Source organism: Solea solea, chromosome 9 (genome assembly GCF_958295425.1).
Source record: "Solea solea chromosome 9, fSolSol10.1, whole genome shotgun sequence".
NCBI lineage: Eukaryota > Metazoa > Chordata > Actinopteri > Pleuronectiformes > Soleidae > Solea > Solea solea.
Genome location: NC_081142.1, coordinates 28,827,495 through 28,852,290, shown reverse-complemented (window position 1 = coordinate 28,852,290; position 24,796 = coordinate 28,827,495). Strand labels below are relative to the sequence as shown.

The 24,796-nt window shown below is 41.1% G+C and overlaps 1 protein-coding gene across 1 annotated transcript; it reads left to right on the top strand.

Moving 5' to 3' along the window:
• The first annotated feature begins 1,454 nt into the window (after positions 1-1,454).
• On the top strand, positions 1,455-23,569 carry slc1a7b (solute carrier family 1 member 7b). Its single transcript, XM_058638153.1, has 11 exons — positions 1,455-1,622; positions 6,180-6,259; positions 6,485-6,700; positions 12,262-12,304; positions 12,380-12,611; positions 13,361-13,460; positions 15,291-15,524; positions 18,309-18,503; positions 19,347-19,481; positions 20,492-20,591; positions 23,164-23,569. The coding sequence occupies exons 1-11, from the start codon at positions 1,479-1,481 to the stop codon at positions 23,422-23,424; spliced, it is 1,740 nt and encodes a 579-aa protein (XP_058494136.1). The 5' UTR covers positions 1,455-1,478; the 3' UTR covers positions 23,425-23,569.
• Positions 23,570-24,796: the final 1,227 nt, after the last annotated feature.

Here is a 24,796-nt window from a genome sequence, read left to right as displayed (position 1 = left end):
TGCACAAAACCGAGCGTTCTGAAAGGAGCGGGTTTAGCGCCCCCAGAGGTCAAAGGTCACCATTTTTTGTGGTATCCCCAGGATGATGTCATGAATCTATGGTTAAATATGTTAAAGGGTTGCAGAGAAATTGGCTTACTTCCTGTTTGGTGACCTCAACGTCATGTTTGATTGGCTGCCACGGCCAAGTGCCTTTGAATTTCAAGACGTTGAATGCATTCGTGTGGCATGGTCTGAAGATCATCTGAACGATGTTTTGAGAAGATTACACAAAATGTGGGAAAAGAGAAGCCTTTGAAAGGTTATGGATCAAATCAAAGATGGCAGAAAATCCAATATATCCGAAAAAAACATTAAGGATGCGTTGAACTCTGCTTGGCCCAAGGGTTCCAGTGATACATCGTTTGTGAAAAACGGATGAACAAGTCAAAATTTAATGTACATACATGCATGTCAAACTTTGTCCTGTTGGTGGCGCTAGAGCTCTCGAGCTTGCGTTGCTTACACAGTATCACCACTTGAACCCAAGTAACGGGTGGTCTGCTGTTAAATTATTACAATATTGGGGAATTATTACAATATCAGGACCTGCAAAATGAAGGCTAACCTGATAATGTAATAACCTCCTGTTAATGTAATACTTTATTACATTATTGGTAAAAAGTGTATTACATTATTGGGAAATGCACTTTATTACATTATCGGGAAGTTATTACATTATCAGGTTTTATTACATTTTCAATGGACTCAAGTGCAAATTTTTATTACATTATCGGGGTTATTACATTATCAGGGATTTATTACATTATCAGGTTCTACAATGCTGCTATAGACCTATACTGCTGGGGGAATTTCCTGTGGTGCAGATTCTTCTTCCACATTGACCGAAGTTAATGTTGGTTCCCCACTGGCTTCAATTCAGGTTATTTTATTTGAGTTCTTTTTCTGGTGTCGCCCCCTGTTGGTTAGACAACATATATTGTTACTTTCTGTCTCTGTTGGTCTGTGTTGTACATTTTTAAAGCCTTAGTGTGGGCGGGGCCTGTGACTCTGTCGTCGTACTCATACATCGTGGATCTTTAATCCGGCCTCAGACCTGTTTAATACAGTAGTGCTCTAACAGGATTATTAGGATGTTATCCCTCCTCCTCCTCTTCCTCTTCCTCCTCCTCCAGGGATACGGCTGCCAGCTGTTCCTCCCCCCGGCCGAGGGTCAACGCTTTCCACATCCAGGCAGCTGGTGGGTGGAGCCAGGGGGGAGGGTGGCCGTTGTGTGTAAAGTGAGAGGATCTTCTTATCGCCGCAGTGAGAGGATGAGAGGGACGCAGTGAAACATCCTGTCCTGGAGGTTTTTCCCCCCCTTCATTCATTCACTCATTGTCATTGATTTTCATCCTCTCATCACCCCCAATACCCCCCCCCCCCCGCCCTCCTGGTTTGTCATCCTCACATTTATGGGTCACTGAGAGGACGGACTCATGATGGCCTTGGCATTGGACGCCGCGTGGCTGAGGGTGAAGAACGTCTGCAGACAAAATGGCCTCCTCATCATGTCCGTGCTGGCCGTGGTCATTGGGTGTCTCTTAGGGTTCTTCCTGAGGACCCGGCGTCTCACCGAGCAGGTCAGTCCAAGTCTGGGCTCCTCCCACTGACAAGGTGTGATGTCACAATGTCACAATGTCATGATGTCATGATGTCACGATGTCACGATGTCATGACGTCATGACGTCATCACTGTGGGGAAATATTACCGTCCATCCTCGTGCTCGTGATAATCGATGGAACACCGGGGGAAATACGGATATTTTACTGAACAAATGAAGTCACTCTAAAGTAAACAGTCTCTGCCATCTACTTCATGTCTCCTCATGGTGGTGCTGTTCAAAAGAATGAGGGGAAACTTGGGTGGAAGTGACCCGGATGAAGAAGAGTCCATTTTGGAATTATAAGCACATTTTGGAATATAAGTAGATTTTGGAATTATAAAGTAGATTTTGGAACTCTAAGTAGGATTCCTAAGTCAGTTGATCTAAAGTTGGACATTGTTGGTTTTGATTCTCGTGTCAGACATCGCACTCATGACTCTTCAGTGGTGACACTCTCTGACCAATCAGAGGCCGGCAGTCGACAGCACATTTTAGTATCAGCTCAGCTCGCTTAGAACCTCATCAAAGCAGGAAAAAACCACCAGGTACCAGGTTCTATCACTGATGGAGAAGAAGAAAACAAACCACGCCAATTCAACTGGAACTGGGCAGCGGAAAAGCACCAAAAGTAGTTACATTCACATTGTGTTTATGTTGATGATGAGTTTTCTATTTATCACAAAAGCACAAATCCAGGCTAAGATCAAAACCTACAAGCTTATGGTAAATACAGAGTAAATACATGTGGCAGCTTGTCGCTTTAAATAAACACACGTGGGGGGGGGCTTTTTCTTTCTCTTCAGCCTCATCCTGACACTAAATCTCCATCTCATTCTCAAACAGGCCTAAAATAGACAAGGACTCCTTCACTTTGACAAACACCGGATTAAAATTCAATCAAGCAAGAGCTTGTTTTTTTTCCCCTAATTGTATGTGAAATAAAAGGCGGTCGCTGTGTGACGACTTTCACAGGAGCGATCACTGTGTGTGTGTGTGTGCGTGTGTGTGTGTGTGTGTGTGTGTGTGTGCATGTGCATGTGTTGGTGTTGGTTTTGCTGCACTTGTGAGGTCCAACTATTGACAGATGACATTTTTGGTTGTGAGGACATTTTTGGTGGTCCTCACAAAAATCATGCAACTTCTTCTTGTTCATGAAGGAGGTTTTCACAGACCTGCTGCAGATTGTATAAAAGTTTCTCTCTCACCTGTTGCATCGTTACAAAAAATTCATGCTTACATCAGAGCTACAATCAATCACATATATCATTTTACTAGTGCTGTCAGCGTTAGCGATTCATTTAAATAATGTAACGTGTTAAAAAAATGAACGCAGTCAATGTTGTTTGTTTACTTCTGGCGGCGACGTGATCATGTGTGCAGGCAACAGAGCCATCCTGGTTACAGGACAGTCTACGGCGCAACAAAGGATAAGGAAGGACTTTTAGGTGGTTGTTAATCAATCAATTAATTCAATTCAATTCAATTCAATTCAATTCAATTCAATTCAATTCAATTTTATTTGTATAGCGCCAAATCATCACATACATGATCTCAGGTCTGTACATAGACAACATCAAGGAGAGCAGAGAAACACAACAGTTCACACAATGAGCAAACACTAGGGGGCAGTGGAGAGAAAAAACTCTGGGGGACAGAAAGAAATTGGAGTGCAACTCCCTTTGGTGCAATTTGCAGTCACACACAGACATTTTAAAATGTTGTTAAAATTAAATTATAAATATATATATATATATATATATATATATATATACATATATATACATATATATATATATATAAAGGAAAAAGAAAAGGAAAATACTATCCAGGAAGAAAAACTATACATAATACATATACAACATTGCAGCAAACGGGGGTGGGGGGGGGGGGACACAAGAGGGAGACGAGGTAGAGACAGAAGAGAGAGAGAGAGTGAATGTGCGTGCACCACAGGAAAATCCCCCAGCAGTCTAGTTCTATAGCAGCATAACTAAGAGATGGTCCAGGTTTCCCTGAACCAGCTCTAACTATAAGCTTTATCAAAAAGGAAAGTTTTAAGTCTAACTTTAAATACAGAGAGAGGCTCCGCCTCCCGAACTGTCATTGGAAGCTGGTTCCCCAGGAGAGGAGGAGCCTGGTACCTGAAGGCTCCGCCTCCCATTCTGCTCTTACACACTCTGGGAACCACAAGTAAACCTGTATTTTGTGACTTAAGTGGTCTGTTAGGGTGATAAGGTAAGACTAGGTCTTTCAGGTATGAAGGGGCCTGACCATTAAGTGCTTTGTACGATTAATTAAAAAACATTTAATTACAGAATATTGTGCGATTAATTCGTTTTCTTTTTTTAATCGATTGACGGCCCTACATTTTACATATATAATGAACCGCCTCCTCCTCCTCCAACTAAACACAGACTTTGTGTTTTTATCAATAATTGGCATGAACAGTGAATAATATTTTCGATAATAATAATAATACAGTAGGTATATGTATGTATCACAATGTTAATTAACTGTCATTTCATACCAAAACAACATTTGTTTTGAAATGGTGCGCAATAATCGTCACAATGATTTTTGTTGAGATGATTATGAAGGAATATCTAGACATAATTATAAGCTCTAAACTGTTAACTTATTCTATTCTATAACAGTTAAGTAGAAATCTTTATACAGAATGACTTGTAATGAAGTATTTGTCCAAATGTGATATAACACATGGGTTTTCATTTACACGTTTGCATTCTCTGTGAGCTCAACCACCACATTGTTAAGTTTCTAAACTCTTTCAATAGAATAAACTACATGTAACATGGTCGCTCAGAGAAGCAAACACCTCCACCTCAGCTGTGTTTCACAAACCAGACTTTCTGGATCTGTATAGGACTTTTTAGAGCTTTTACCATCTCACATGACACATTTTGTCCTGATCTGTTAAGATGTCGCTGATATACACACATTTGAACTTTTACATTTAAAATCCTGCCAAATCCGTCATCTGCATCCTATCCAGATTAAACTAGTCTGATAGAGCATGTGATCCTACATATCCACACCAAATTCCATTCAAATCAGATTCATTTTGACAGAGATATCAGTATATATTTTTACAGTTTTGCCCATTATAAAGAGATGGGGATTTCTTAAACATCTTCTTGATCATGTTTTGTGGAGTCATCAGTGGGTTGATTCTCACCAAAATGGAATGGGAACATACTTGGGTGATCAGCTACACATCACAAAAAAATCACACTGATCGGCTAAGATGGCACTGAGTTTATATGCATCTGAACCTCTTCAATGGGACTGAAGTATTTTACATTTAAATTCCAGACGAATCCATATATTTGTATCAAATCTGGATGAAACATAATCTGATGGTACAGCGTGTGATCCTACCTACACGTGCCAAATTCCTTTCAAATTAGAGATTAGTTTTGACAGAGATATCAGTATATATTTTACAGTTTTGCCCATTATAAAGAGATGGGGATTTCTGAAAACATTATCATGTTTTGTGGCATCATCAGTGATTAGATTCTCACCAAAATTTAATGGGTACATACTTGCATGATCACCTACACATAACAGAAAAAATTAGACTGATCCGTGAAAAGAAAATGGTAGCCAAGAAGTAATGCTGATGAAACTTTATCTCCTTAAATACATGATATGAAATATAAAAGTCAATATTCCGCACCAGCGCGACATCAGCAAATGTTCAGATGTGCAGAAAATCCAATAAACCCTGGCCACTGAAGAATAAATTGATTACCTGTTGAAAAGTTGTGGAATCTTGAAACGTATACATGGGATTAGATTACTGTGTTATAGTGTGTCCTCGGAGGTGTTGATATTTATGGGGCCCAAACACAGGAGAGATTAGAGAAAACACTGGTCTTCTTGATTTGATTTCAACATAACTGTGTTTCCTATTTGAACCAAGTGTCATTTTAGCGACTTGGCCGATCTTCATCCTCAGAGCATGATTTACTCATTTTGTAAACTCCATTGCACAAGCAATGAATAATTAATCCCCCAGAAAATATCTGCAACTTCCAGCTCATCTCAGTCGTCATGGAGATTGTCCTGAAAGGGCTATTATTTTGTCAAACACATGGAGATAAATTGGAGATGTTTATTGCCACAGCAGTCACTGTCATTTGGAAAAGCCACCAAGGTCAGACGACGTAGAAAAATAATTCATAGCTGCTTGTGTTGTTGGAGCAAAACCTTCAACTGAAACATGACACATTCAATTCATTATAATATCCAAATTAATAAATAATTGCAATTCTTCAATATTATTGAGATAACAAAACATTTCTCTAAAATCACTTTACCTTATCTTTTATCTTTTCTGAGCAAATGACATGAGTTAAATAACTTTGAAGAACTTTGAGATGAGTTAAATAACTTTGAAGAACCTTGAGATGAGTTTAAGAATTTGAAGAACCTTGAGATGAGTTAAAGAACTTTGAAGAACTCTGAGATGAGTTGAAGAACTTTGAGATTTCTTTCATTATTTTATAGGAGGTGAAGTATTTCCAGTTTCCTGGGGAGCTGTTGATGAGGATGCTGAAGATGCTGATTCTCCCCCTCGTTGTGTCCAGGTAATGACGTCAGTCTCCACCTCACTCTTAATCAAATCTCCCTGGTTGGGGCAACATGTGGTGGTGGTGAATGAAGTTGTAATTCATTAACAGTACATCTCTTGGAAATTATGATTTTGCCAATTCAAAATATTAGGGCTGCAACAATCACTACCATTAAATGTGAATATTTTCTGGTGTTACATATTGAAACTTTGATGTTTCTTCATTTCCGTCTTCTTCCAGTCTGATGTCAGGACTGGCTGCCCTCGACGCAAAGTGTTCCAGTCGCCTGGGTCTGATCACCGTGTCGTATTACCTGTGGACCACGTTCGTGGCTGTGATCGTGGGGATCATCATGGTCTCCATCATCCACCCGGGTGGTGCGGCCCAGAAGGAGGACTCTGAGGACAGTGGAAAGCCCATCATGAGTTCTGCCGACGCTCTGCTGGACCTCATACGGTAAAAACCACCATGACGTCCGTCTTCTTAACTGTCCAAACTTAACTTACTCAGAGTTTATGTTGTTGGTGCTCTCAGCACATGGACGACAAAGTAGGTCCCTGATCTTAAAGGTACAGTGTGTACATTTTAAAATCAACATGTATTATTGGAGTTACATGTTACAGCTGAATGTCCTTCACGTCAGTATGTGTTGTTGAGACTACGTAGCCTTCAGTTAGCTTCAAAACTCAAAAGATGTTTCGTTTGTCCCTTGTTTGTACATTGTGTAAAAACATTGTGGTCGAAAATGACCGCCTCCTGCTCCTGATATAAATATAAAAGGTTAAAAAAAGTCATACAATCAGGAGATTATACACTTATTTAAAGAAAGAACAATAAGCATAGTTATTTTGCCTTCAATTTTTGACAAATAAAAATAATTTCACACACTGGACCTTTAACAAGATGAGAAACATCTCATTTCAAAAGTCTTTTTTCACAGTAATTGAATCATTTTATCACTTTATCTCACTGTGAGTAAGACTTTTCCAACAGGAAAGTCAGTCAGTCATCATCTACCGCTTTATCCTCTGCCAGAGGGTCGCGGGGGGTGCTGTGCCAATCTCAGCTACATTGAGCGATAGGCGGGGTACACCCTGGACAGTTGGCCAGTCCATCGCAGGGCCACACACAGATAGAGACAAACAACCATTCACTCTCACACTCACTCCTATGGTCAATTTGGAGTGTCCAATTTACCTAATCCCCACATTGCATGTTTTTGGACTGTGGGAGGTTTACTTCAATGACACAAAGTGACCACACGAGGCAGCAGAGGACCAGCAGTTCCTGTGTCCCCGCAGCTATAATCACTGATTTCCTCTCTGGACTTTGGTGTCTGGAAATGCATCAGATAATTGTTGGAATTCACATTTATCTTCTGTCTTTCCTTTTGTTCTGTTCTTGGTCCGGTTGCACAGACTGGGTCTGTAGTGGATTAGAGGCAGATTTCTGGTATTTTTGAGCCATTTCTTTGTTATTCAACACAGAAATGATTTACATCCCATAAGAGAATTTTTCTGAATTTCCTTTCCAAACATGCAACTTTCTGATAAGGTTTAAAATGATATTTGTGTCCTTTTTACATTTAATTCAGTCCTGCATGTTCATGAGAAAATGATATTTAATATCTTCTTATAATTGTGTTTTCTGTGTTTTTTGTATAGCTTGGACACGTGTGTATATTGAGGTTGTTATTTTGTCCAGCTGTGCAGTTAATGGCTGTTTTAATTTGTCTTTTATTTCCTCTCACCAAGTCAAACTCCCCTCTCTCTCACACTCTCTCTCTCTCTCTCTCTCTCACACTCTCTCTCTCTCTCTCTCACACACACTCTCTCTCTCTCTCTCTCTCACTCACTCTCTCTCTCTCTCACACTCTCTCTCTCTCTGAGTAAAGTGGATGCTTTTGAAAATCTGTACAAATGATTTGCATTGGATTAAAGTTAACATTGTAGTTTAGGGTTTTTAAACTATGGATGTATGACATGATGTAATATGGATGTAAGACCCCCACAATCATGTGCTCATTGACTGAGCCTGTGCAGACACTCACGCTTCATTCATTGCCAACAGCTGATTGCCTCATCTCTGATATAATCCAAAAGATTTGCAAATGACGTCAATAGTTCCACATAAAAATAGGTCCTTTTCAAAACAGCTCTCTGCTGCACCTCTGGACTCAAACTGACAACAAACCAAAAACACTCAGCAACAAAGTATAAGAGATATTACGTATATTTTAAGATTTACATTCCAAAAAAGTGATTTTTAAAAACCAGTGTTGTAAAACAACAAAGTACAAATACTTTGTTGTTTCAACCAATTCATCATGTGGTTAAGACGAGCCAGGAGTTCAACCTACAACCTTCCAGTTTGAAAGACAACTCACCCACTCACTCACTTACACTCACTCACACACACACTCACTCACTCACTCACTTACACTCACTCACACACACACTCACTCACTCACTTACACTCACTCACCCACTCACTCACTCACACACTTACACTCACTCACTCACACACTCACTCACTCACTCACTCACTCACTCACTTACACTCACTCACACACACACACACTCACTCACTCACTCACTAACACTCACTCACTCAGTCACTCACACACTTACACTCACTCACTCACTCACTCACTCACTCACTCACTCACTTACACTCACTCACACACTTACACTCACTCACACACTCACACACTTACACTCACTCACACACTCAATCACTCACTCACACACTTACACTCACTCACACACTCACTCACTCACACACTTACACTCACTCACACACTCACTTACTCACACACTCACTTACACTCACTCACACACTCACACACTCACTCACTCACACACTTACACTCACTCACACACTTACTTACACTCACTCACACACTCACTCACTTACACCTACCCACTCACTCACACACTTACACTCACTCACTCACTTACACTTACCCACTCACTCACACACTCACTCACTCACTCACTCACACACACACACACACTTACACTCACTCACTCACTCACACACTTACACGCACTCACACACTTACACTCACTCACTCACTTACACCTACCCACTCACTCACACACTTACACTCACTCACTCACTTACACTTACCCACTCACTCACACACTTACACTCACTCACACACTTACACTCACACAGACCACTTTATACAAGACAGTTAAAAACAGTTATCCTCTAATATGTGACATAAAACAGCAGAACTTGCTGCTCATTTGTGTACAAAATCCATCCTTTGTTCCGTTCGCCTCCTTCGTGAAGTCTCTTGGTTGTTTTTTTGTCGTTGATGAAGAAACTGCTTCGCTTTTAAATTAAATACGGTACATGAATACATAATTAAATAGATATTACATTTCATAAAAGCAGTATTTCTGCTAAAATATTGCTATTATGTCCAATAAACAGGATTGAAAATGCTGGTGTCGGAGGCCAGCTGGCAATAGTGGCTAATGTTTAGCTCAAGCAGCTAATAACTAGCTGTACTAGCTGTCTATAGCAGCTAACAGCTAGTTATAGTGACTAACAGCTATATGTAGCAATTAACAGCTAGCTTTGGTGGCGAATAACTAGCTGTAGCAGCTAACTATAAACTACTAGCCGTAGCTGGCTTCATGAAAGGCTTTACCTGTCTCTATGACTATGAATTCTGGTCTTAATCGCAATAAATCCATTTATTGCGATTAAGAACACATACACACACCGAAGTCCAGAGAGAAAGTCAGTGATTTTAGCTCACAGGGACACAGGAGCTGCTGGTCCTCTGCTGCCTCGTGTGGTCACTCTGTGTCACTGAGGTCAATCTGAACAAAGGATTTCAAACACTGAAAACGCAAAATCAGACATTTGAACTTAGTGATGGAGGCAGCAGTGTGTGTGTGTGTGGGTGTGTGGGTGATGTTAAAATCACTGATTTTCTCTGTGGACTTTGGTGTGGCAGAGTGAGTGGTTTACACACTCAGTTTCCTGTTGGAACCATGTTTTCTGCTGGTTCTGTGGCAGTATTTGGTACAATCACACTTCAAGGAAGACCTGAACTATCCCCTTAAGGTTTAAGGCAAACCAACTAAAGATGGTTGGATGAGGCCGGAGTGACTTTGTGGGTTTTTTGGTTGTGATTAAACAACCCAGGAAAACAAAGTCAGGAAATGAACTCCAGCAGAAATATTTCTGCTCATGTTAATGGCTCCTGTCTGTTTTCTTAAAATAATTTGACCTCGTTCTTTCAAACTCGCTGCCTTCAAATTTCCAGGGCGTACAATTGCAGCTGCCAAGCAAATGTGTTTGATTGTCATAAATAAAACAAATGATATGACCACACTTTATTTGACATGGTTTGTCCTTTTTCATAAAAAAATCACATGTACTGGACAGAGCTTTTCCATGTCACCGCTGCAGTGAGGACAAACAGGACTGTACGTCCCAGTCACCGTGTCTTTTAGACCAAACCTGAAACTCTGAATCATAATGTGGTGGATTGTTGAGCACATCTGAGTGCTTTGCTTTGGTGGTTTGGTTAAAAAAAAAACAAGGCTGAGGATAAGAAAATAACATGAATGCAAAATTGGACTAAAAGCAAATATTTAAGAGGGGAAAAACAAGCAGCATGAGACATGTATAATCATGTTTTTTTTTTCCTCTTATTTCTCTCAAGTGGACGCTCTGTTCAGAGCCATATTACAAGTTCCCTTAGCATGCATAAGGTGTCTGGTGAATCTTTTGTATTTCTAATTCCACACAGAAGCGTTTAATCCACAGCTGTCTTGTCTTTACAACGTCTCTTATTGTCTATTTCTTGTTTTTTGACTTACCTCTTATTTTATTTTACACATGTACTGGCACATGTCCATCTTGGTTCTATTCTAAACATTGTTTCAGTTTTCATTTTGCTTTTAAAGACGTCACAACATCGTCCACAACAAACATGTAAACAGATTCAACTGCTTATCACCACAGTTGTAGCAAATAGGTGAGAGACTTTTTTATGTTCATTCAACAGATTCACCTGTCTGTCCTCATCATTCACCTGTCCGTCCTCATCATTCACCTATCTGTCCTCATCATTCAACTGTCTGTCCTCATCATTTACCTGTCTGTCCTTATCATTCACCTGTCCGTCCTCATCATTCAACTGTCCGTCCTCATCATTCACCTGTCTGTCCTCATCATTCACCTGTCCGTCCTCATCATTCACCTGTCTTCTGTGAAGTGTCTCTATGGTGAATTAGTGTCCATTCATTGTAGAGCATTGATGAGGTCAGACACTGATGTTGGACAAGCAGGTCTGGCTCATAATCTCTGTTCCAGTTCATCCCAAAGATGCTGGATGGGGTTAAAGGTCAGGGCTCTGTGTGGGGCCACACCAAACTCCAAGTCAAACCATGTCTTTATAGTCCTTACTTAGTCCTACTGCGACACAGTCATGGATTAAAAAAGGACCTTCTTCAAACTGTTGGAAGCATAGCATTGTCCAAAATGTCTAAATTGTCCTTCACTGGAGATAAGAGGCCAAGAGCCCAACACCTGACTTCAACACTTTAGTCCATATAGTGTATTATTGTGGATTCACAAATGTGACGACAATAATGGGTGTGTTTGTGTGCTGTCATTTACAACAACAGTAAATCACAAACATTTGCAGTAATGATCGTCAGCCATCGACACTGACCTGTGATGGATCTAACCCTAACATGTTCCCCTTGCAGTTACACATGTCAACCACTAGATGGTACACTACACTGTAAACAAAATGACGTTAAAATACAGAGGTCTCGTTGGACCACGAGCACAAGTCAGGGGAATTTTAAGTGAAGCAAAGCACAACTTTAATGCAGCTCATGTGGTGATTGTGATTTGATCTGAGGACACATTCAGGACAGATATTGGGATCATTCAGATGTAAACATTGATATAAACCCTCCAAACTAAATATAAATCTCATGTTTCACTGACAACGTTATGTGTGTGTTTATGTTTTACAGAAACATGTTCCCGTCTAATCTGGTCCAGGCTGCCTTTCAGCAGGTAAGACACACGCAGCACTGACAACACAGAGCGCCCCCTGCAGGTTTGGAGTACATATTTCATTTCTTTCCTCAGTATCGGACGAGCAGTGAGTACATCGTCAAACCAAAGTCGACCGTGAGTGAGACGCCGTCAGAGTCTACCACGCGGCGAGCGCTCATCTACGGCATCCGGGGCGACAACGGAACCGACGTCCAGAACTTTGCCCTCGACTTGACTCCGCCCCCTGATGTTCTCATACGCACTCGAGACGGGACAAGTGACGGAATGAACGTCCTTGGGATCGTTATCTTTTCAGCCACCATGGGTAATACTAACATAACCCTTGTCCTTTCTGTCCGCCAACCATATGAACATATGTGAGCAAAAAGTGCTCAAAAGGATTGAATTTGTGACATTTGGAAATATGTCACAGTTCAAAGTTCACTTGGCTCGTTTTTGTGAACAAAAAGAAAAGGAAAACTGTCTATTCTGTGACTTCTGCACAATTATCTCGATTTCTGTTCTGTATTATTCCGATTGCAATTTGCCAAGAGTGTACCTAATGGCACACTCTGTTTCCACCGCCTCACGTCCCCTCGCCTCACCCCGCCCCGCCCCACCTCGCCCCGCCTCGCCTCCGCACGGTAAAAATGTGTTTCCTCTACCTGGTACCAGGTACTTTTTTAAGTACCTGCTCTGGTGAGGTTCCAAGCACGCTCAGTAGGAACGATGCGTGATGTCGCCAGACTGCCGACCACTGATTGGTCAGTGTGCTGTGATAGGAAGAGACGTCTAACACAATAATCAAGCTTAACAGCCGAACTGTAGATCAGTTAGACTCCTAAACAATCCTAAAAACGTGGGTTCATCTCCAACAGATACCTGGGAAATGTCTGATACCTCAATATTTAACAGAGGAGTCTGCAAGGTGAGGCGAGGCGAGCTGGGACCATAAGTGGAAAAGGGAAAAGACAACTAAGAGTTAACAATGATTGTTCTTCTCTGAAGTCTGTCCACAGACCTCCTGACATGCAGATGAGTTAGTCTTTCATCCATCGCTTGTGTTTTTGTCAGGTATAATGTTGGGGAGGATGGGGCCAAATGGAAGCGCCTTGGTGAACTTCTGCCAGAGTCTGAACGAGGCCGTCCTCCGCATCGTCGCCATCGTAATATGGTGAGAAACACTTTCTCTGACCTCATGCAGCAGAGCGGTGCAACTCAATCACGCCAGTGTCACAATGTTTGACATTTTCATTTAACAAACGAAAAAATGATTCATTCCCCTGTCCTTATCATTCCCTTGTGCTCATCATTCACCTGTCTGTCCTCATCATTCCCCTGTCCTCATCATTCATTCCCCTGTCCTCATCATTCCCTTGTGCTCATCATTCACCTGTCTGTCCTCATCATTCACCTGTCTGTCCTCATCATTCCCCTGTCCTCATCATTCATTCCCCTGTCCTCATCATTCCCTTGTGCTCATCATTTACCAGTCTGTCCTCATCAGGTGAATGAATGATGAGGACAGGTTCAATTCAATTCAATTCAGTTCCTAGCCTAGTGTTTGCTCATTGTGTGAACTGTTGTGTTTCTCTGCTCTCTATGATGTTGTCTATGTACAGAGCCTTGAGATAATGTATGTTATGATTTGGCGCCAAAAAAATAAAATTGAATTGAATTGAGGACAGGTGTGTCCTCATCATTCCTTCACCTGTCTGTCCTCATCATTCCTTCACCTGTCCTGTCCTCATCATTCATTTACCTGTCTGTCCTCATCATTCATTCACCTGTTGGTGCTCATCATTCATTCACCTGTCCTCATCATTCATTCCCCTGTCCTCATCATTCATTCACCTGTCCTCATCATTCATTCACCTGTCTGTCCTTATCATTCATTCACCAGTCTGTGCTCATCATTCATTCACCAGTCGGTGCTCATCATTCATTCACCTGTTGGTGCTCATCATTCATTCACCTGTCCTCATCATTCATTCCCCTGTCCTCATCATTCATTCACCTGTCCTCATCATTCATTCACCTGTCCTCATCATTCATTCACCTGTCTGTCCTTATCATTCATTCACCAGTCTGTGCTCATCATTCATTCACCAGTCGGTGCTCATCATTCATTCACCTGTCCTCATCATTCATTCACCAGTCTGTCCTCATCATTCATTCACCAGTCTGTGCTCATCATTCATTCACCAGTCTGTGCTCATCATTCATTCACCTGTCCTCATCATTCATTCACCTGTATGTCCTCATCATTCATTCATCAGTCTGTGCTCATCTTTCATTCACCTGTCTGTCCTCATCATACATTCACCAGTCTGTGCTCATCATTCATTCACCTGTCCTCATCATTCATTCACCAGTCTGTCCTCATCATTCATTCACCAGTCTGTTCTCATCATTTATTCAACAGTCTGTGCTCATCATTCATTCACCAGTCTGTGCTCATCATTCATTCATCTGTCCTCATCATTCATTCACCTGTCCTCATCATTCATTCACCAGTCTGTGCTCATCATTCATTCACAATTCTGTCCTCATCATTCACCAGTCTGTGCTCATCATTCATTCACCAGTCTGTGCTCATCATTCATTCACCAGTCTGTGCTCATCATTCATTCACCTGTCCTCATCATTTATTCACCAGTCTGTCCTCATCGTTCATTCACCAGTCTGTGCTCATCATTCATTCACCTGTCCTCATCATTCATTCACCAGTCCGTGCTCATCATTCATTCACCAGTCTGTGCTCATCATTCATTCACCAGTCCGTGCTCATCATTCATTCACCAGTCTGTGCTCATCATTCATTCACCAGTCTATGCTCATCATTCATTCACCAGTCTATGCTCATCATTCATTCACCAGTCTATGCTCATCATTCATTCACCTGATACAATGAGATGATGACGTGGTTGTAATCCTATCCTGTGATGTGCACCATCTAAGGTTGGATACCTTACAGAAAGTTTTTGCTGACTCCTCGTTGCAGGTACTTCCCATTTGGCATCGTGTTCCTGGTGGCCGGTAAGATCCTGGAGATGAGCGATCCGTCCGACATGGGGAAGAAGCTGGGCTTCTACGCCATCACCGTGGTGTTTGGTCTGGTGCTGCACGGCCTCTTCATCCTCCCCGCCATGTACTTCTTCATCACCAAGAAGAGCCCCATCGTCTACATACGGGGGATCCTGCAGGCCCTGCTCATCGCTCTGGCAACCTCCTCCAGGTACAAGGAAAATGACCAAACTGTTCTTTTCACTAATTTATTATATCCAATTGTCAATTGTTTTTGTTTTTTACTTCCCATTCATCCATGATGTATCCCTCTTTCTCTGGCTGAGGTCAGATGTGGATTCTGGTCACAGTCACTCTGACCCTCTGATCTGTGTCTCCGCTCATTTCTCTGCTTACAAATGAAATTTAGAATTTATTTATTCAATTGACTATTTATGTTCAGAGAACAAACAAAAACATGACGAGGACTGGACGAGGTAGATCATGTTCGAGACATTTTTAAAGACTTTTGTAATGTGTTGTAATCAAGGAGACACTAAATCCAAGACCAAGACCTGTAGAGACAGGGACTGAGTCAAGATCAAGAGTTCATAGAGACCAAGATAAGTCTGAGACTTGTAAGGATAGAGAAGGAGTTAAGACCAAGACAAGACCAACATGTGTAGAGAAAGAGGCCGAGTCAAGACCAGGACCAGAGTGTACCAAGAGTATGACAAGACCAAGACTTGTAGGGACAGATACCTAGTCAAGACCATGACAAGAGTGTACCAGGACTATGACCAGATCAAGAGAGAAGACCAAGATAAGATCAAGACTTGTAGAGGGAGAGGCCAAGTCCACACCAAGACCAGAGTGTAGCAATACCAAGAAAAGTGAGATCAAGAGATCAAGTAAGATAAGATCAAGACATGTAAGGATAAATGAGGAATCAAGACCAGACCAAGTCCAGAGTGTATAGAGAGCAAAATGCGACTTGTAAGGACAGAGATAGAGACCAGTGTGAAGCAACACCAAGACAAACCCAAGACTTGTAGGGACTGAGACCAAGTCAGGACCAAGACCAGAGTGTATAGATTAGACACACATTAAGACTTGTAAGGATAAAGAAGGAATCAAGACCAAGACCAAGACTTCCAAGTACGGGACTTAAAAGACAAGACCTAGACCAGAGTGTGCCAAGACCATGACGAGGCGAGGTGAGGCGAGACTTTTACAGACTTGTACAGAGATTGGGTCAAAAACCAAGTCAAAGATCAGAATTAGCACCAGGTTGTATACCCAATCAAAAGAAGGAATCTTGATCTAGAATCCTCAGCCCTCCATGACTGAGAATGAGACCAGACTAAGTAAAAGGGTTTGAGTCTGAGATGGGACCAACGTTTGGACAGATGTCAGGACAGACGTGAGGACAGATGTCAGGACAGATGTGAGGACAGACGTTTGGACAGACGTCAGGACCGACATCAGGACAGATGTCAGGACAGACGTCAGGACAGACGTGAGGACAGATGTGAGGACAGATGTCAGGACAGACATGAGGACAGGACAGGAGACAGTAACGTTGTGAATGTTAGTGGGAAACACGTTCATGACTCTTCTGTGACCTGAGAGTTTGAACAAATCTCACATTTCCCAGGAGACGGAGCAGATCCTGGACAGGACTTCCTGTTTTCCTCCACATTTTTGTCCAGAGTCTTTTCAAACATGGATGTTTTGTCTCTCACGTCCCACACACCTGCGTCTGAGAAACACGAGCATAAAAATCCCTGACACAAAACATCTGCTGTGTGTGGGAAGAGATTGGAATGTAAAGGAGCATTCCATGTGATTAGACTGTGTGTGTGTGTGTGTGTGTGTGTGTGTGTGAGAGTGTGTGTGCATGTGTGTGTGTGTGGGTGAGTGTGTTCTGTCATAAACACTGACCTCGTCAGGACCAGTAGTCATCATGGAGACCAAAACCTGGCAGAACCTCATTCCTGAGAAACTGGTTAAAGTTCAGGACAAAGACACGTGAACTGGTTATGGTTGAGACTAGGGTGTGTGTGTGTGTGCGTGCTTGTGCGTGTGTGCGTCCAACAACAAACAGCTTCAGTCATGTTTATCAATCATTAATCCAGAATGTAGACGAGTTTTGTGGGAACATCGTCAAGGTTTTAAGACGTTCATCAAAATGTGAAGAACAGTCAGTCACTGCCTCTGATTTACACTAAACACCAAATACTGAAATGTCTTCAGTCGCCCACGAGAACAGCAAGAACAGCAAAGAGCAGCAAAGAAGAGCAGAGAACGGCAAAGAACGGCGAAGAACGGCAAAGAACAGGAAAGATCAGCAGAGAACAGCAGAGAACAGCAAAGAACAGCAAAGATCAGCAAAGATCAGCAAAGAACGGCAGAGAACGGCAAAGAACGGCAAAGATCAGCAGAGAACAGCAGAGAACAGCAAAGAACAGCAAAGAACAGCAGAGAACAGCAAAGATCAGCAGAGAACAGCAGAGAACGGCAAAGATCAGCAGAGATCAGCAAAGAACAGCAAAGATCAGCAAAGATCAGCAGAGAACAGGAAAGAACAGCAAAGAACAGCAAAAATCAGCAAAAAACAGCAAAGATCAGCAAAGAACAGCAAAGATCAGCAAAGAAAAGCAAAAAACAACAAAGAGCAGCAAAGAACAACAAAGATCAGCTAAGAGCAGCAAAGAGCAGCAAAGATCAGCAAAGAAAAGCAAAAAACAGCAAAGAACAGCAAAGAACAGCAAAGATTGACTATAACAAGAACATTTAAATACTTTTTTCATATTTTCTAATTGTATTTCTTTTATTTTATTTGCTCAGTCAAGATATTTCTTCTTGCCAGGCAGTTTTGTTTTTTTGCTATAAGCATTTTAGTGCATAATTATCTTAAAAACTTGCTTAAAAAATAAGAGTTGACAAGAACAAGGTCAGACTTGTTAAACACAGATTAAATAGAATATTAATCTGTGTTTAACGTCTCCCTCAGCTCAGCCACGCTGCCGATCACCTTTAAGTGCCTCCTGGAGAACAACCACATCGACCGCCGCATCATCCGCTTCGTGCTCCCCGTGGGCGCCACCATCAACATGGACGGCACCGCCCTCTACGAGGCTGTGGCGGCCATTTTCATTGCACAGGTCAACAACTACGAGCTGGACTTTGGTCAGATCATCACCATCAGGTCAGTGGAGCCACGCTCAGTTATTTCGTTTTTGTAACCATTTTTTAATACCAAACAACTAATAAATAAATATGGCAAATTGGAGGTTCATTTGTGTCATAGTGACTTAAAACATGTACTTTTTAAGTTGAACTTTACAATGTCTTCAGAATATGTTCCTGTTTTATTGTTATTTATTTTATCTTTACACTGCCTTTTCTGACTGGAATATTCATTTCCACACACACACACACACACACACACACACACACACACACACTCACTCACTCTCCCACACCAAAGTCCACAGAGAAAATCAGTGATTTTAACATCACACACACACACACTGCCTCCATCACTAAATTCAAATGTCTTATTTTGTCACTTCAGCATTTAAAATCATACATTTGGATTAACGTCAGTGACACAAAGTGACCACACGAGCTCCTGTGTCCCTGTGAGCTAAAATCACTGATTTTCTCTCTGTACTTTGGTGTGGGAGAGTGAGTGGTTTACAGACTTCAATCTCCAGTTTACCAGTTAAATAAAAAAAAAGACAAGGACATGGAGACTTTCTGAAGACTTTACAGGAGCTCTTTAGCAAGGCAAGTAAGAATTAACATAAAAATACACTAATAAATGCTTTATTTATTCAGCATATTCCTCTTTCTTTCATGCTATACATTACATGCATGATCATTTAGAACATAAGAAATAAAGATGTTACTGATCATGTGACAGCTCGTCCATCATTGTATTATCGATACATTTTTAAAGAAGGAAAATGCACATTTTTCTGTTTCCATCGACTGCTGGAAAGACAATATTGGGGTGAATGATAAATATCATGATGTTTCTCATCAGTATCACAGCCACTGCAGCCAGTATCGGTGCAGCGGGAATCCCACAAGCCGGCCTGGTCACCATGGTGATCGTGCTAACATCTGTGGGGCTGCCGACGGATGACATCACACTCATTATCGCAGTGGACTGGGCTCTGTGAGTGTGACAGAAGAGTGTGATGATGGTGATGGTGATGGTGGTGATGGTGATGGTGATGATGGTGGTGATGGTGATGGTGATGATGATGGTGATGATGGTGGTGATGGTGATGATGATGATGATGATGGTGATGGTGATGGTGATGGTGATGATGATGATGGTGATGGTGATGATGGTGGTGATGATGATGATGATGATGATGATGATGATGATGGTGATGGTGATGATGATGGTGATGATGGTGGTGATGGTGATGATGGTGGTGATGATGATGATGGTGATGGTGATGATGGTGGTGATGGTGATGGTGATGATGATGGTGATGATGGTGGTGATGGTGATGATGATGATGATGATGGTGATGGTGATGGTGATGATGATGATGATGATGGTGATGGTGATGATGGTGGTGATGATGGTGATGGTGATGGTGATGGTGATGATGATGATGATGGTGATGGTGATGATGATGATGATGATGATGGTGGTGATGGTGGTGATGATGATGATGGTGATGGTTATGATGATGATGGTGATGGTTATGATGATGATGATGATGATGATGATGATGATGATGGTTATGATGATGATGATGATGATGATGATGGTGGTGATGATGATGATGGTGATGATGGTGGTGATGATGACGATGACGATGACAATGACGATGATGATGATGATGACGATGATGGTGGTGATGATGATGATGATGATGATGATGGTGATGGTGATAATGATGATTATGATGGTGATGATGATGATGGTGATGATGATGATGATGATGATGATGATGATGATGATGGTGATGATGATGATGATGGTGATGGTGATGGTGATGATGATGATGATGATGATGATGGTGGTGATGATGATGATGGTGATGGTGATGGTGATGGTGATGTTGATGATGATGATGATGATGGTGATGATGGTGGTGATGATGATGATGATGATGATGATGATGACGATGATGATGATGATGATGTTCTCTGTGTCGTTGGTCACAGCGACAGATTCCGCACCATGGTGAACGTGATGGGAGACGCTCTGGCCACAGGAATCATGGCTCACATCTGCAGGAAAGACTTCCTGCAGGAGGGAGACGGGGTAAACGGAGACACAATATAAACAATTACACATGCAAACAATTATTTTTAAGATATTAAAATACATTTCTCTTAAAAGAAAAACAATTATCTTGGAAAATAATGAACAATATGAAAAAAGATTATTATTATTAACTATTACAGTTAATCAAGTTTGAAATAAAGATGATTGTGATATGAACAGCTTTCTGAAATCTTGTTTTTAACCAGTTGTTAAGGAAGAAAGTGGCTGCAGTTAAGCTAAGCAAAACTTTACTTAAAGCTAGTGACCAGTTTGTTCTGGTTTTCGTCAGTGACACAAAGTGACCACACGAGGCAGCAGTAGACCAGCACCTCCTGTGTCCCTGTGAGCTAAAATCACTGATTTTCTCTCTGGACTTTGGTGTGGGAGAGTGAGTGGTTTACAAACATTTCCTTTTGTTTGGAAAAGAGAGATTTCAAACAGTGTTTTATGAGGTGAGATCTTTGTTAAGTGGTTAAACTTAGGTTTTTCCTGGTGTCCCAGAACAGATGGTAGCTACAGGTGGTTAGCTTAATGTAAGCTAGATGTAGGCCCCTAAAACTTTAAATCTACGATCAGTGATGTCATATTTTATCAAATGTGACCTGGATAAAATGTGGAACAGATCCAATAACATAACGTATCCAACGTTTTATATTAAAATAACATTATATTAAACTCTAAGTAATTATTTTTATAAAATAAATACACAATTTGATTTAACTTTTAGGCAATAAAATACACAAATACATGCACCATTTATTTTCTACCTGGCTTTCAATATAAGGCTTTTTACTGCTTTTGCAACCTTTTTCTGTAACACCGTCTTTTGTTATTCTTCAAAAATAAAAAAATAAATTTATATTTTTTTATTCTGCTTATAAATAAAATAAAAAACATGTTCTTTTTAATGTTATTTTTAGTGTTAGTAATTCTACAACTGTGATTCTACAACTCCCATTTTTCTCACGGATGTATTGTAAGACCTGGATGTAGCTCCGCCCCTTTGGCTCTGTTCATTCCTATAGAGTTGCTCACTCAGCACATATGCCAAAAACGTTCCTGACTTCCTGGTTTATTTCCAGGTTGTGCTGCACATAGAGCATGTGCAGTAGCGTTACTCCCATCATGCCTTTCATCTATGTGAACGAGCCGTCCACGTTCTCGACCCGCTCACCGTGTCCATGAACAGAGAAAGGCATGATGGGAGTACGCTGCTGACGTGTGCAAGTGGATTTCATGAATACTGATGTCACGTTAGCTTCAGTCTTTAAACCATGGATTTATAAATGAATGTGAAAACCAACGATAGTGAATACAGTAAAGTGAAAAGTATAATGACGTCATTACAGTTAAAATGATCAGTGAATATTAGTTTATTTGTGTTGTTACAGGAATGATGTTGTTTTCTTCCATTCACTGATAAACTGTATGATAATCACTGTCACAGAAGAAAATAATGACAACATGAAGTACTTTTATGATGATTAAAAACAACAATTCCATTGAATATTATCCATGAATATGATTTTGGTCTCATTGCTATGCTTTGTATTTTGGTTTAAATGTCAAAGTTCACATTTCTAACTGTTTTTGTAGGTGGTTTACAAATAAAGCTAACTTCAATTTATGGTAAATATAATAATCATAAAATATTAAAAACAGAAAACCTGCAGACTCATGATCATATTATTAGGAACAATAACGTGTTAAACGTAGTTTTATAACTCCAGATTCTTTCTCTAATTCACGTGTTCATCACATTTATCAGTAACGTTATGAACAGATAGTGTAATTCATGTGTTCATCACATTTATCAGTAACTTTATGAACAGATAGTGTAATTCATGTGTTCATCAGTGGTGAAGTGAGCGCAGGTCTCAGGTCATCACACCGTCATCTGCCCCGTGTTCACGATGTCAGCATGAATCCACACAGCAGCTCGTTAATACATCGATAATAAGTTTGAAAATAAATCCTAATGAGCGAAGAATAAATAACTAAAACCTGTTTTGTTGTAATATTTTTAAAATGGCAAAGAAAACCCATCATTGCCTTCATTTATTCACATTTCTCAAAGTTTCGTACGGTTCCCTGACAGTAGGCGTTCCCGAGACGTCACATGACCGCGCTTTGCTGTGCTCGTACACAGCTGTGACGTCACTCTGTGAAATAAGATTTTTCTGGGCTTTTTATGGCCTTTAGGAAGGTTTTACACATGTGAAACTCCATGAATTAAAAATATAGAATATAAAGATCTATACATGCCTGTGTCCATGTCTCCAGGTGTCCAGGTGTCCTGTGGACACTTTTACACGCATCTCTTTTACTATTGTAGTCAATGGGAAAATTGCTTTTAGGGCCCATGAGTATTTTTTGTTGCAGTACCACAAGTGACCACCATAACATCATTGTCTTCAAGGCAGAGGGGGCAGAGCTCTATCCAGTTCTTATAATACATCCATGTTTTTTCTACTTTCCAGTGACAGCATTTTGAAACGTTAGTTATTCAACATTTTCATATCAATAATCTGTTTTCTTGCTGACATATGATTTTAATCTGCAATCTCAGGTGCCTTTAATCTGTGAGAGCAAACCTGCGATGAGCACGCCGCAACTGATGAACTGTCACAACAACAACAACGGCAGCTACCGTCCCCCGTCCTCGGGGTTCAAACAGGAGCATGTCCCCCCGGACCTGGCACGACTCATGCGGCTGGAGGAGGGCGTCCGGCCGCCCGGGAGGAAGAAGCCGCCGGTTCCTCCGAGGCACCTGAAGAAGAACAAAGAACACTGCACCATCGACATGAATGGCCTTGAGACTAGCGTATAGCCTCCTGCTTACGTCCACCGAGTCGTCAGAGGACATGTGATACGACGAGGTCCTGGAACGTTTACACCGGTCTCTGACGACTTTTCATCGAAGCAGCCGAGTTTTAATCCGACTGAACGATGGAATTTAAGACGCAGAAAGAACGAAAAAGTACAGTTGTCTTCATAAAACTCTTGGACATGAACTCGTACCTCACGGGTGTGAGGACGTCAAAGAAAGTTGATGAACTGTTCTACATTTTATATGATTTATTTATTTTTGTCTGATTTGAATAAAAACTAGTGTTTTAAACGTTTTTAATGACTGTCATAAAGTGAAGCGAGCGATGTTCCTGTTTTTGTTTACTTGTTCATATCACTTTTCTAGCATTGCTCAGCACTTAAATGCTAACATGTGGAAAATTAAATCGGTGCTGTTATCAATTTTTAAGTCACTTTTGTTCTAACTTTCCTGATCTTCACCTAAAGCCCCGCCCCACACTAAAAGATAATTGGCCAGATTTAGGTCCCGATCTTGTTCTTCTGACAATCGTGGGTGTCTTCAGATTTTTAAAGGCTGTTACAAGACATCCAAATCATCCTGTAAAAGTGAGGCGCGTTTTTAACGAATGCGCTGGAGTCCTCCCGATTTCAAACAATGATTGGGGACCCCGCATTAGCCAATGAGATTGAGATGTTTGCGTTCTTTAGTTTAGATGCAAGACGAGTTGATTCAGTCTTCTCAGCTATGACTTCATCAAATACCAGCACAAAACATTGCTCACACAACAGCTGTTAACTGACAACACTGACAGTCTGAAATCACGTTAAATCACGCGAGATTCTGTGAGATCCCAAATCCCTGCGATCTCCTCCCTGGGAAATAGTTTGGCTTAACTCCAAGTGTGTGGTCCTGGTCTGGACTGGATCGTCTAGTCTGTGCTTTCTCAGGATAAAAGCGTCTGTGGTCTCCCACGATTTTAAAATCAACTCAGATTCAACGCACGGTCCTCAGGGTAAAGTGCTCAAAAATTTGGGCTCCCTTTGCTAAAATTAGTGAGAAAATCTGCATCACACAGAAAGGGTCTGCAGTGAAGACAAGGCAAAGTGAAAAGTCCTTAAAAACAGACAGACAGACGGACGGAGAAAAGGTCGGAACGTAACACGTGAGATGTTTTCTGGTGATTTTCACCGGCACCATGTCAGTGTTTTACGAACATTATTCAGGCTCCTATTGGACGATACAGCCGTCAATCACACTCACATTTGTCATAATTGATCGTCTGTTTTCCACTGAATGTGAATGTAAATAACAAAACTGTCATCACGTTCAATTGAAGAAGAGCTGAAACTAGTGAGTGAGACATTAACTTCTTGGGAATATGTTTTCAATT